General features: G+C 29.5%; 1 protein-coding gene across 1 annotated transcript; it reads left to right on the top strand.

The window, feature by feature from the left end:
• Positions 1-513: 513 nt before the first annotated feature.
• Positions 514-4,213, top strand: LOC145032173 (Pentatricopeptide repeat (PPR) superfamily protein). Its single transcript, XM_078980888.1, has one exon. The coding sequence runs from the start codon at positions 634-636 to the stop codon at positions 4,171-4,173; it is 3,540 nt and encodes a 1,179-aa protein (XP_078837014.1). The 5' UTR covers positions 514-633; the 3' UTR covers positions 4,174-4,213.
• The last annotated feature ends 11,388 nt before the right edge of the window (positions 4,214-15,601 follow it).

Genomic DNA, 15,601 nt, shown 5'->3' with positions numbered 1-15,601 from the left:
TTTATTGTTAATAAGCTTGTGGTTCGGTTTAGTTTTGGGGGTCCGGCTTCTAGATAAAAACCGACCGCACCAATAAATTCGGTTTTTCAAAAAAATAAAATATGTATCATTGGTTTTTGTGTCGGTTTCGGTTTTTCGGTTGCGGTTTATTGCGGTTTTTGTGGCTTTTTTTTTTATAGGTTCTGTTTTTGCTTACCATTATTTTCAATTTTCAAAATGAACAACATAATGTTTGTGCAGTTTAGGAGGTGCTTGGCTTAGCTTTTGATATGATAAAAGTTATTTTAAGAAAAATTGTAAAATGTCACATTTACCTACTTTTCCAAAAAGTTTATTTTCTTTATATCAAAAAGTAGTTTTTATCTCAAACATCTTTTAGTTTTTTTATCTTTTTTCTTAAAAGCTAAAAAAATGTTATAAAAAAATAAAACAAACAACCTTTGGTCTTGAAAATAAGCTCATAACATTTGTTCTTGGCGTTATTGGATGGGCCTTTTCACAAACCATAGCCAAGAAAATCCAGGTTTGAACTTTGAAGCAACCATATCGAACTTCTTTGGTTAATCATGGATTGGGCCCTAGCTCTCCTCGTGTCTGAGATCTGATGAGCGACTCACAAAAATGCCGCAATAGATGAGAACAAGAACAAAAGCCATCCCTGCAACTTCGACAATTCTTTGCAATCGAATGCTCGTCAGCATCCAACGAAACACCCGTTTCATAAAGGTCAGTCATCACTTCGCTCTTTTCTCTTTCAAACACCACTGTTCTTCCACACCCTTCAACCCAGAACCACTGTCAAACCCACATCAATCAAACAAATCCCAAATAGATGCATGTGCGACTTACCTTTCTGGTTTTACAAAATCGGCCCTAGATAAATGTTCTGATCTTTTGACTAGAAAAGTTCAGCCCTCAACTGCTAATGCTTCGTCTCTCGGCGAACTTCTTCTCAGTGTGTCCTATCTGAACCCTAGATTAACCCGTAAATTTTGGAGAAAGTCTGGATTAGAACCTCAAGATGTTCATGAACTGCTGTTGGGTTTTGAATCTGATGCGGGGAAATTGGGAGTTGATGTCAAAAAGGTTGAATCTTTATTTGGGGTTTTTAAGTGGGCTAGTTCTAGTAGCAACCAAAGTAGGAGGTTTAAGCATCTGGGTCAGTCTTTCAAGATCATGGTGGGGTTGTTGGTGCGGGTCGGGTTGTTCAAGGATGCCGAGTCCTTGCTTTTGGTCATGGATAAACAAGGAATTTTATTGGATAATCATGAAACGTTCAGTGCTTTAATCGAATGGCATGTTAACATGGATGAATTAGAAAAGAGTACTCACATGTATGATAGAATGAGGAGACTAAATCTGTCTCCATCGTTGTCATGCTACCATACTCTCCTTAATTATCTGGTCAATAGAAGTCAAACCCAATTGCTGTTTCGAGTGTATAGTGATTTACTTGAGATGGGTATATCAGAAAAAGATACCTATGAGAATGTCATTCAAGCACTATGTAGAGATGGAAAAGTTCAAGAATCAAGAAATTTAATCAAGAATGCCTTTGTTTATGGAATCAAACCAACCTCTGTAGTTCTTGATGCAATTGCAAGTGGATACTGTAAGAAAAAGGATTACTATGATTTGCTTAGTCTTTTCACTGAGATGGATTGTGTTCCTGATGTCATGGTAGGCAACAAGATCTTACATTCAATGTGTCAAAATTATGGAGTTCAAGAAGCCTTTATATATCTCAAAGAATTAGAGCACTTGGGCTTCATCCATGATGCTATAACCTTTGGGATCTTGATTGGTTGGAGTTGCCAAGAATCAAACTTGAAAGATGCCTTCATTTATCTCTCGAATGTTTTGTCTAGAGGCCTAAAACCCCATATATATTCCTATAATGCAATCATTAGTGGGGTTTTCAAGAAAGGTATGTGGAATCATGCAAAGGACATTGTTCTTGAAATGGATGATGAGGGTATAACACCTGATATGTCAACTTTTAAAGTTCTCTTAGGTGGATATTGTAAAGCTAGAAAATTTGATGAGGTGAAGATGATGATTGAAAAGATGGTGCATAATGGCTTGATTGAACTCTCGCCTTTACAAGATCCCATATCAAAAGCGTTTATGTTGTTGGGTATTAACCCAATGGATGTAAGAGTGAGGAGGGACAATGATGTGGCGTTTTCAAAAACCGAGTTTTATGATAACATGGGGAATGGACTCTATTTAGAAGGTGATGTGGTCAACTTTGACCAGGTTATGACAAGGGTTCTTGATGATTCAGTGATTCCTGATTATAATTGTTTTAATACCATAGATGAATTGGTTCACTGGGGTCAAGAACTTTCATCTGCTGCTTTCTTGACACTTTTGAAGAAGTCACATGCTTCTACTTCAAGTTTTAAAACAATTACCACTTTCTTGAAAAATATACCGAATTTACGTGAGCTTGATGGAGAAACACTCAATTTGCTTGTTCAAGCTAGTATTAAAAGGGGTTTTGTACACAACGCAAGGAATCTGTTCGATGAAATGCTCAAGAGAAACTTGCAAATTGATAACAAGACATATTCTGCTCTAGTAAAAGGTTTATGCAAGAAAGGGAACTTAAATGACCTTCATGATATCTTTAAACTAGTCCATTCCAAGAACTGGTTACCTTTCTTGAATGATTATAAAACCCTCATTTGTTCACTATGCAAGAACAATATGTTGGTGGAAGCTTTATCTCTTTTCGAGCATGCAATGCTCAATTACCCACATGAAGTACAACAACTCTTTTACACTTTCCTTGAAAAACTTTGTGAAATTGGGTTCACTAAAGTTGCTTATACTTTGTTTGAGGAGCTTCAATCAAGGAGCTATGATATGGATCAGGTGGCTTATACTCATCTTCTTCAAGGACTTTGCAAAGAGAACTGTTTTTCAGAAGCTTTTGTTATGTGCAATACAATGTTGACCAAGAATCACACCCTAGATCTTGATGTTGACTTTTATAATGTTTTGCTTCATGGGTACTGTGTAGCTAAAGACTTGAGGAAAGTCAAAGAGGTTGTTTGTTGGATCCTAAAAAAGAACATAACCATCTACATCTCAAGTTACAGCAAGTTAGTGTCTCTAATGTGCAATGAGGGTCAATTCCAATTCCGATTCCGATTCCAGTTATGGATAAAAGATGTTATGGTTAAACAAAGTTCTTCACATATAACTGTGTATAATATCCTGATTTTCCATCTTTTTGCCTCTGGAAACAGCGAGTGTGTTGATATACTTTTAGATGAAATTCAAGAAAAGGGACTGGAATTCGATGGTGTCACTTACAACTTTCTTGTTTATGGATTCTCCAAGTGTAAGAACATATCACGTGCTCTTTATTATCTTTCAGAAATGATGAATAAAGAGCTAAAACCGAGTAATCGATGTCTACGAGGAGTAATCAGTTTGCTTTCTACCAATGGAAAGTTGAAGAATATCTTGAAACTGAGTCAAGAAATGGAAGCTAGAGGCTACGTTCATTGTTCATATGTTCAAAATGAAGTGGTGGAGTCTCTCTTGAAGATGAATAACCTCCAAGAAGCTGTAAACTTTCTAGACAAGTTGATTCACAAAGATCTTGTTCCAAACAACATAAACTATGATAATCTAATCAAGAACATGTGTCGCCATGGAAGAAAGGACAAAGCTCTTGATCTTCTTGACACTATGTTGAAGAAAGGAAACATCCCGGATTCAAGAACATACGATTGTTTAATTCAAGATCTATGTGTTTCCCATATGATAGAAGAAGCTCTTGACATGCACATAGAAATGTTGAACATGAAACTAATCCCAAGCATTGAAACACGTGAAGTTGTGATTGAAAAGCTTTGTAAACTTGGAAGAACATTAGAAGCAGAAAAGGTGATTGATGATGTGATTTGTGTAGAAGAGGTTCCAAGTAAGGTGATGTTTGGGTTATTGGTTAGTAGGTATCATTTTGAAAGAAATTTCAGCAAAGCCTCTGAGGTTTTACAAAAGATGCAACGATTTGGGTACAAGCCTGATTTTGAATCTCATTGGTCTCTCATAAGCACTTTGAGTAGGTTTAGTGGCAAAGATAAACAAGATGACAATCGTAATTTTCTGTCAAGATTGCTTTTTGATAGTGGGTTTCATCCAAAATCCAAGTAATTTAAAGAATTTTTGTTAGAATTAAGATGTTCATTTTCAATTGTGTTGTGTTGTGTGTAAAGTTAAGTGAAAAAGAAACGACTAGATACATAATCACTTAAACATTTTAAGTAAAAAAGAAACAATACCTACGACTGATTTGTGTTTAAAAAAACGAATCTTATTATAGCTATATGAATCTTTATAAAATACCCACATATAGAATATTGAATTTTATTATATTTTAAAATTTTAATGTACCTTTCGTGATATTTACTTAAAAATAAATGTCTTTGAAGGTCATGGAGGTGGAGTAAATTTCATTGAGCAAGTGATATTACATCCACATGACGTGCATTTACTTAACGAGTGTTATGAAGAGTTAAAAAGACGATAGTACTTTTGTAATAAGGTCTTTGATTATAGTACAGAGGTACCATGATTTTCCTTCTCTTCCCACGAAATAACCATTAATGATAATGGGCTATGTGTTCACTTATGAGTAGTACGATAATATGAGTAATATATTATAAATTCAGTCTTAAAAGTTCTCATTAATGAAACATTCTAATGAGACTTTATCTTCTAACAGCATACGTATCTTGTTTTGAATCCTAAATACTTTTTGAAATTTAGTTTGAGATCTTGTGTTGATAAAGAGTTTACGTGAGAGTTTATAACAACTCAGAAGTTTGATCATCTTATGACACTAATTCTAAATATTTATTAGTTTATCTAGCCGATATCCAAATTGGATTGTTATGTCTTTACATGGTAGATCCCGTAAAAATAAGACTAATCAAATCAATTATTACTTAATTAAAATCTAACTATCATCTGATTACCATTCAATATACCAATGGCCATAAAATAATATATTTATTAATATATACATTTATATAATTTAAATGCTTGTAAAGAAAATTTTAGAAAACAAAAATAAAAATAATTACAGTGGGTTTTCTCTTGGCAAAAATAAGTTAACATATTGTAATTTAATGTTTAGAAAAACCATAAAAGTAATTTATTGTAGTTCATAAAGTAGGTTATTAATAATTTAATTTAAAATAGTTTATTGATATGTTAGTTTATAAATTGGTTTGTCAAATACAACTTGAATAGAATTTGGACGGATCCAATCCAATATATTAGATAACAAATAACGGATATTCAATGGATATAACTAAGGGGCCGTTTGATGTTGCTACTAACCTAATCAGAAGGACCCAGTCCTCATTCAAAAGTTATTGTGTTTGATTTGAATTGTTTATCTTCGGACTTGGTCCAAAAAAATTGATTCGGTCATCATCTTAAAACCTCCTGATCGAGTTTTGGCTTCGGCCCCAAATGGCACGCTTTGGCCTCATCTCCTTCAATCGATCACACAGTTCTTCATCTCCATTTTTTCCCAAAAGAAATCAGTAATCTCCTTCCTCCTTCCTCCGACATCTACCCCTATCTCCCTTCTCATACTCTTATCTCTATAGGTTTCTTTTTCGTAATATTTTATGTTAAAGTTTAAAGCTATCTTCTTCATCTATACGCCTTCATAGAGGGGAAAAAAGCAATCTTCCCTGTTATCGGTTCCGACTCCACATAGATTTTCGTCTTCTTCCTTTGATCATACAACCTCCGCCACCCTTCCTCCGACTCAGGTGCGTTTGTTCCCGTTTTTTCAATTTTGCTGAGATTTATGATTTTGTTGTTCTTGTTTGTGTTATGGGTTTTAATTGCTTGAAATCTTCCCTGCTATCTACATGTTTTTAGGCAAATTCTAGCATATTTTTAAATTGTTGGAAATTGAAATTGAAACTAAAATCAACCTCAAGCGATTAAATTGTTATTGTTTGTGTTATGTTTTAGCTTTCATACAATGTTGCATTTTTTTTTCATGTCTTGTAAGCATATGCCATGTAGCTAGCTACTCCCATGATAATGTATGCATAATGTTTATTGATACTATGTACCAATTTTCAGGCCATGGTTTTTTTGAAGAGGATTTGTAGATACCTGAAGGTGCTTGCATTTGATCACAGGTCAACATATTAGTTGTTGATACAATGATATAAGTATGTATATCAACTAGAAATTGTAGTTAACATTGATATATTGACATATTGTGGTGGGATTAGTATAAAAAGATTGTTTTTTTTACAAGTTTTTTTTATGTTTGAGTTCATTGATGTATCTAGGAATTATTATTAAAAAATATTGTTTGAGGGTAATATAATCATTATGCATAGTTCAGTCAAATGCAAAATCAAACAATAAGTTTCAATCAGAAATTAACTCAGTCGGAGCTTCTAACTCAGTCGGCTATAACCCAGTTAGTAACTATCAAACGATCTCTAACTGAATCTATTATTCAACAGAATCGACATGGTTACTTTGACCACAAATAACTGGATTGAGATATAATTAAATGAGTTCTATGCAAAATAATTGGATGTAAAATTTATATAGTAAACCAATAAACCCCATACTATTTGTCATATCTAAATATATGGTTTAACTTAAAAAGTTTTATATCATATATTTAGAAAATACTAATAATTTGAAATGCTTAACTCATGAATAGAGTTGGTTTTATAATTTCGGAAAAGGTGACATTTATTAAATAAGTTTTTGAATGTATGGTTTGGTCACTCCATTTTTAAAAGCAATTGAGTCATTCAATTTTATTCTGTACTAATGTTACAACCCTCTTCTGATCTCGCACATATGTTCATCTTTACCGTTTTATAGATTGTTATTTGAATGACCAAATTAAAACATTTTAAAAATAAATTACTATTTAATCATTTTGTCCGTTTAAAAAATGTCATTTTTACCTAGTTTTTTTATTAAAATAGGGTAATTGAATTTTTTTTTTTACCAATCTAGTAGTTTGACTAGTTTCAAAAATATTTATGAATCTAGTATAATTTAAAAAATATGTATCAATATAGTATAATTTCAAAAATATGTAAGGAACTAATGTTTTTCTTATATTTCTTTTATTTTTCATTTTTTCTTAATGTTTTCATTTTATTTTAAATATTAGGGTTTTTTTATGTATTTTTGTATTTTTTTATTTCAGGTTTTTACTGTCTTTTTTATTATTTTTAAATATTAGTTGTTTATTTTCTTTATTTCATTTTTTTCTTTTCTTTATATATTTTAACATTGTATAAAAAAATAAATAAACACATAATTTCATGCATTATAGTCAATTAAAATAATACGATTTAATGAATTACACTATTATAATTAGCGTTGTAAACAAATCGAACGAAAACGAACGAATGTTTGTTCATGTTCGTTCGTTTAACAAATGACATTGTTAATGTTCGTTAGTTTATGTTCGTGAACATGCTAAACGAATATAAACGAACGGATATAAATAAACAAAGATAAACAAACATGATTGAACATATGTGAACATACATATAGTAATGTAATTAAACAATATTAAACATATATGAATATAAGAAAAACTTATATGAACAAACATAAATGAACAATATAAATGAATGTTCACGAACATAATTCAACGAACGAGATCATTGTTCATATTCGTTCGTTTAACTAAACGAATGTGAATTTGTGTTTATGTTCATTCATTTATTAAATAAACAAACATAAATGGACGTCATGCCGAACGGCCCACGAATAGTACGTCAAACGTTCAGTTCATTTACAACCCTAATTATAATTAAGTATTATCATCGGTCATAAAAAAATCCAATGAAAAGTAGAATTTTCTCGTTCTGCTAAAAATCTTTCTAATAATGGTATAATGTTTCATTATTGAAACGATAATTATCGTCATCTCTAATTCACTTTATCATCATAAGGTCAAATTTACTTTAAAATTTAATTGTAGTAAAAATCATAAATCACAGTGACTAACATAATTTATTAAAAGGTCGTTTTTATTGTTTTAATATTTAACATAGATGCTTTATGTTAATTAAAAATGAAACATTGTATAATTATTAGAAAGATTTCTAACTGGATGAGAAAATTCTATTTTCATGGTATTTTTGTGATAAATGTCAATAATCAATTATAATAGTTTAATTCATTAAAACATTTTATTTTTAATTGTTGATAATGCTTGAAATTATGTATTTTTTTTATAATATGTTAAACATATATTAAAAATAGAAAAAAAAAACTGAACTTAAAAAGACTGATATTTAAAAGAATAAAAAGAATACAATAAAAAAAAAAGTGAAATAAAAAATCTGATATTTAAAATAAAATAAAAATAGTAAGAAAATTTAAAAAATATAAGAAAAATAGACATACTAATTTGATAAATATTTTTAAAATTATATTAGATTGACAAATATCTTTTTTAATAACTATATTTTAGTAATAAAAAAAATTACCATACATTGTACAATACTAGCCATTTCTACCGTACAAAATACAAATCATGGCAAAGCATCAGCCATCATGTTAGATTTTACCATTTGCGCCCAAGGTAAACTTTACTTTAAAGCATGCCTTTTTAACCTTTTTAAAAAGAAGAAATAAATGCATCTAAATTATATAGTGGGAATTATAATCTAAGAAACCAAATTTAATTAGGGCAACATAGATAAACGAATGCCTTAATTTAAAACCATTTAATTACATAAATTAAACAACATATGAAATATATAATCCTACCATTCTTATATAGGATTTTCTAATATATGTCTTAAGGACACACATAAGTACTATTAATTATGAGAAATATTATCGTAATTAAATGTAAAATACATTAATTATAAAGAATATTTTTTATAATTAATAAATTTGAAATTTAATTATGGTAATATTCTCTATAATTAATAATTCAATTAATGTTTCTTACATGTGTCATTAACACATATTAGAAAATCTCTTTTATATAAACCTAACCAAAATGACCAAAGTTGGTTTGGATTATGACACTTTACCCACACTTAATGAAATAATTTTAGACCTTAAATCTTTGTGTAGTGACCCCTCATCGAATAGTTTGGAATTCAACTGCAAAAAATTTAGAAAATAGGACAAAAGATGAAGAAACCCAACTTAGTAAAAGAGAAGTTCAATGAGCGTTTTTTAGCACTAGCCAAAGCATGTATATATAAGGTTTGTAACTTTGTATGTGGTTTGGAGTGGGAGAAGAGAATTTTGGACCTTTTGGTATATTTAAAGAAAGATATGATTTTTTCATTTAAGATTTGATTTATCCATATAAAATATATGATTTATTGATTTGTATAATAGCTAGGATGGTGTTGTATTTTATGTGGATGCATGAATTAACTTTTTAAATAGAATAATCAATCCCAAAAAGAAAAGTTTCGTGAACTTCTAGATGTTTGGTTTGGCTGACTCGAAAAGTTTTGTTGGATACGCGTCATCTATTCATAGTTTTCATTTTTCAGTTCAATAAGGAGGTTTGACTTTCAATCATTTGGTTATGGTAACTTGGTAAGATATACAGATGATATGGCGGATAACCTATTAATTTATATTTAAATTGTGACAATACTCGGTCTTTGTGGTTATGGAGGTTCGTATGCAGTGACTCTAAGGCATGAAGGATAACCTCATGTTCGCCATGAAAGATTAATGGGTATACGAAATCTGGCTCGGAAACCCTAGTTAAGAAAGTTCAATTTTCCAATAAAATAATGAGGTTTGACTTTCAACTTCCGACAATTGCATATAATTTGTAAGCAAAGGTGGATATTATATATAGGTAAAAATAAAATGGCTTAAAACTATAAGTTTAAGGTCTAATTTGTACATAAAGGATTAGTCTAGGGACCAAAACCGTAAAAATGAGAAAACCAATTTTTGACCACGAAAATTAGAGGTGTCTATTCTTTCTATATTTAGGAATAAATTGCATTAATAAGAAATTTGGTTTTCAGGACATTCTGGTTGGTTTCTTCTTATAATTTCTTTCCTAATTATTGGTTTGAGCTTTTGGCACAAGAAGTTTATAGAAAAAAAAAAAAAAAAAAAAAAAGTAGAAAATCTGGTTCACATCGAATATTGCAAAAGCTACTTTTAAACCAGGAATCATTTATTTAAAAAAATCTAACTCCGAAAACAAAACCGAATATATTTACTCTTATCGGTTTAAAACTGAGTTTTCAACACCCTTAATCTAAAATGTCCATTTAGAGATTTCTAAGATCTTGCTAAACATTTGATTAACTGACGCTTGTCAATATTTTAACACTCTTTCTGAAAAACAAAAAACACGGTTCTTACTTTTTTTATTTTATTTATTTATTATTATTTTTTGTCTTTCTATTTTTGTTTTCGAAGATGATAGAAATCTATGATCGCCATCACTGTTTTCACAAAACTCTTATCATAATGTATATATGAAAAAGAAGATGTGATAATTTGCACACTCTTTCTTCTAATTTCCCTCACTGACAAAAGCAAATGAAAAAAGGATCGTCACAAATTTACCATTTATATGAGGTTTTCATATTAAATAATCAAATAGAATAATTTTTATTCGTAGATATAAATGCCAAAGACCAACTCAAACATGGAGAGTACCCGTCATGTATCTAATGATATCCAATATCCATACCCAACTAAAAGGCAACACGTATCCATGTTGTAAAATGAGATCGACCATCCCATTAAATTGGGTTTAATCGTATTTTATGTATCAAGATACCAAATGACATCATATATATATATATATATATATATATATATATATATATATATATATATATATATATATATATATATATATATATATATATATATATATATATATATATATATAGAGAGAGAGAGAGAGAGAGAGAGAGAGAGAGAGAGAGAGAAAGATAAGTTCAATTGAGAAAATAAAAAAGGTTGAGAATGGGGGAATCATTCTCAGCCAATCATTTATTTAACATATTAGCATAAAATACACGGTGACAAATTTGTAAATATGATATATTAATCTTCAATCACAGATACCATTTCTTCTGGATCGTTTATCTATTCTTCATCAACACCATTTGTTATTCATTCATATCGATTGTTCATCAGTGTTCTTCATCAACATCATACAACATCATATGTTCTTCATCAACATCATTCGTTCTACTACTTGTTCACTATCAAAATCACATGTTCTTCATAAAAAAGACATCGACACTTCATAAAAACATCAATTCTTTATCAAAAATCTTCGTTTATTCATCAAAATGTTGTGATTCGTCATTAAAAACATTTGTTTGTACTACTAAGTGTAACTCGTGATTCAATCTTGTACAGTTTCATTGACATCAAGCAAAATCGTTAAAATAATCCATATTTATCGACGTCACATTATTTAGTGATCACAAATCATCGAAACTTCATCAAAGGAACCTTCGCCAATATCAAACAACAGGTAGCAATCGAAAGTTCATCAACATAACCATATATTTGAAGATTTTTTAAAAAAATCGTTTTTCAAGTTTGAAAAACTTCGTTTTTTATACATTTTTTTTCACAATTTTTTATATAAACATATTGATTATTAATCGATTTTGATAGGATTTGATTTGTTTTGTAATTATTGGCTTCAATTGTGAATTTTTTACCATTGTTATATAAGTTAATTTATTTGCACGCCAACTGTTCGATGAAATGTATAAACTAAATATATCACGTAATATTCACAAGTGAATATGTCTTTATACGACAATCAATGTATATCTTTTAAAAACACAGAGCAAGTATGTAATTGATATGTGGATAATATATAAAAAAATATATTCACATGTGAATACATGTAATATTCACAAATGAATAGATGTAATATTCATAAATGAATACAGGTAATACGTCATTTTAAGGTCCTAAGTAAGTTTGTAATTCATATGTGAATAACATATAAGAGTTATATCCGCATATAAACATATGTAATATTCACAAATGAATATATATGTAATAATTAAATGTGAATATATATGTATTATTCACAAATGAATAAAACTGTCAATAAAAACGAGGACTATAAAATATATAAAATTAAAGATAAAAAACATATTTGATAAGAATATATATTTATTTACATCCAACTAATCTTTTTAGGTTAATAAAATAATTATATAAGCATATATATTTTTATTAATGTTATATTCATTTGAGAATAAATGATAACTATTTTTTTTTTCCAGAAAATTATAAAAATAGAAAAACATCATTTTGAGGCCCTAAACAGCCTCGAATGGCCGAAAAACACCGTACGTCACGGCGAAGCTGTGAGTTTTGTAAATCGCACAATTTTACATCAAATATGCGAATTTCGTCCAATTCCGAGACTAAACTTCATTGCGGCAAATTGTTTTAATGATGTCACTAAATTTTCATTCTTACTAGTGATGGCATCATCATTATTCATATATGAACAAAGTTTAGAAATCATGACGACATATTTACTGATGATGTTACTAACTTTAATCCTACTAGTAAAAACATCGTTATTGTAATCTCTTATTTTTATTTATGTGAATAAACTATACATGTTGATTTATTTATTTTGTGAATACAACCTTTATATATATAAATAAATAATACACTATAAGAATTGGTTTGTGCATAGTTTTTTTTTTTTTTTTTTTTTTTTTTTTTTTTGTATAATGTAACAATATTATTTTACATGTAAAATCAACATTATACTAAGACAAACAACATTATATTGGTTAATGAATATAATTTGCATTTGAATTTAATACGATCAAAATGAAGAATATATTAAATTGTATAATATTTACACGTGAATATAAAAATATATTGTCTTCGTCAATGATATCTTCTCAATTACGTCAACCAATCGTCAACCACCGAAATATGAACCAACCATTGATTGAAATGTTATTCTTTTATTGATTTATAACGCTGCCTGAAAAACATGTGAATACACATAAAAAATGTTAAAAATATACTTTTAGTTCATAATAATAGCGATTTATCACATTCTAATTATCACATGGTAAATTCACATATGAATACATAATCATATGTGAATATTATATAATATATGTTGTTTATATTGTATATTTACATGTGATATTACATGGTATATTCACAAATGAATATTACATAGTATATCCACATATGAATATTATATAGTAGATTCATATGTGAATATTATATGGTATATTTACTTGTGAATATCACACATTCTAGTCACATCTAAATATTGCATAAATATTGCATGATATATATCCATTCATGAATATTACACATTATATTCATACATGAATAATATATAATATATACACTTGTGAATATGATACAGGATATTCATATTTAAATATTAAACGATGCATTCACTTGTGAATATTACATAATATTTTCACTTGTAGGTATTAGATGTTATATTCATTTATAAATATTAGATGATATATTCATATGTGAATATTACACAGTTTATTCACATATGAATATTACACACGATATTAACATATGCATATTACAAGATATATTCACAAATATATATATATAATTTTTATATGTTATTTACATATGAATAACATATAAAATTGTATATTTTTTTGTGTTTTAATAATCATATATTGATTAAGGTGCGAAAACATATTCATATGTCAATATAACGTGGTCATTTAGTTTATGCATTTCATCAAACAGTTGGAGTGCATACAAGTAAACTTTCTTAAAAATGCTAAAAACATGATACTTTGACTATTTAAAACTTACAAAATAGTAGATTGATAGAGAATTATATGAAAATTTTCAAAAAAAAATGATTTGATGTTTTTCTAACCTTAATTTCGAAGTTTTGTTTAATGATCGATATTGAATGAATGATATGAAGTGAAACTGCTGTTGATTATCGATGATATTGATCTAATGATACCGGGAATAAAATTAATCGTATATGTTGAAGATATTCTCGTATTCAAGCATAGTTGAGGGTTGGATTGAAAGAACCAAAAACGATTTTTTTTGATCTACTGCTGAATGATGTTGATGAACGTGTTTTTGATGAAGATGGATGATTGATTATACTAGATGATATTGATCGATGATTTAATTGAAGAAATCTGGATGATCGTTGAACGTTGGAGAAGAAATTTGGATGATGAACGATCGAGTATAATGAATTTGAATTGTTATCAAATTATCCACAGTTACATATCTGTGATTGAAGGATATCATATTATATTTACAAGTTTGTCACCGTATATTTTAAGTTAAGGTGCTAATTAAATAATTTGCTGAGAATGATTCCCCCATTCTCAATCTTTTTTTTTTTCTCAATTGAACCCTCATCTCTCTCTCTCTCTCTCTCTCTCTCTCTATATATATATATATATATATATATATATATATATATATATATATATATATATATATATATATATATATATATATATATATATATATATATATATATTTACGACTAAGTCGTAATTACAGCAAATTAATCAGGTAAAATTTTAAACCCCGTTTAACGTCGGTATCAGGTAGATTTCCTCCGGGTCTCAAACCCAACTCTTATATAAAGGGTGAGTGGGCATCATTTGAAGACTTTTACCCACCTCACAACTTTCTCTCTCTACTCTCTCTCTCTAAAACTCGAAACTTGGCCAAAAACACCACTTTCAAGCTTCAATTTGGTAAGTAATCTATCCTAGCATGTCTCTAAGCTTGTTTATCTAGCAAATCTATGTTTAAACTACCCAAAACCATCAAGAACATGTGTTTACGATTTAGGAACACCTCCCAAAACTGTAAACTCCTTTAAAGGGGTTTTGAAGCCCCAAAACCCTTCCAAATCCCTTCTAGTGCTTAGATATGGCTTAAGGACTTGCATGTACGAGATTTGAGCACCAAAATCATATCATTTGGGTGGTAAACATGATTTTACGGTCCAAGAACCTTCTTGAACCATAAACACATCTTCATGGACCTTAAACACCTTTTAAGGTGTTAAAATGCCCCTTAAACACCTCCAAAGGCTTCCATGAGTGCCTAGAACCTTGTACTCCTTCATTTGATGCACCAAAACATATAGAAATGTGCCATACTTGAGTTTACAGTTTTGGAATGTCTCCCAAAACCGTATACACCTTCAATGGGGTGTTTAAGTGCCCTAAACACCTTGTATGACTTAGATTTGGGTCTTGAACCTTGTATGCTTAACCAAGAACCACCAAAACACATGATTCATGGACAAACATGAGTTTACGGCCGTAAACTCATGTGTTTACGGTAGTAAACTCCCTAAGTGTCATTCAAGAACCGTAAACTCCTTTTCCAAGGTCAATTCAAGTCCCGATCACTTCCTAAGCCATGGAATCAACCCTAGAACCTTCCTTTGTGCATTGTAAGGCCTTTAAACATCCAAGAACACACCATCCATGAGTTTACGGCCGTAAAATCATGGGGACATGGTATTTGGACCGTAAACACCTCTAAGGGCTTACTCTTGAAGAGTAAACTCCTT

The sequence above is a fragment of the Lactuca saligna genome, chromosome 2, assembly GCF_052625555.1.
Source record: "Lactuca saligna cultivar CGN05327 chromosome 2, ASM5262555v1, whole genome shotgun sequence".
Lineage (NCBI taxonomy): Eukaryota > Viridiplantae > Streptophyta > Magnoliopsida > Asterales > Asteraceae > Lactuca > Lactuca saligna.
The sequence above is the reverse complement of the archived record's forward strand: the minus strand, read 5'-3'. Positions and strand labels throughout refer to the sequence as shown.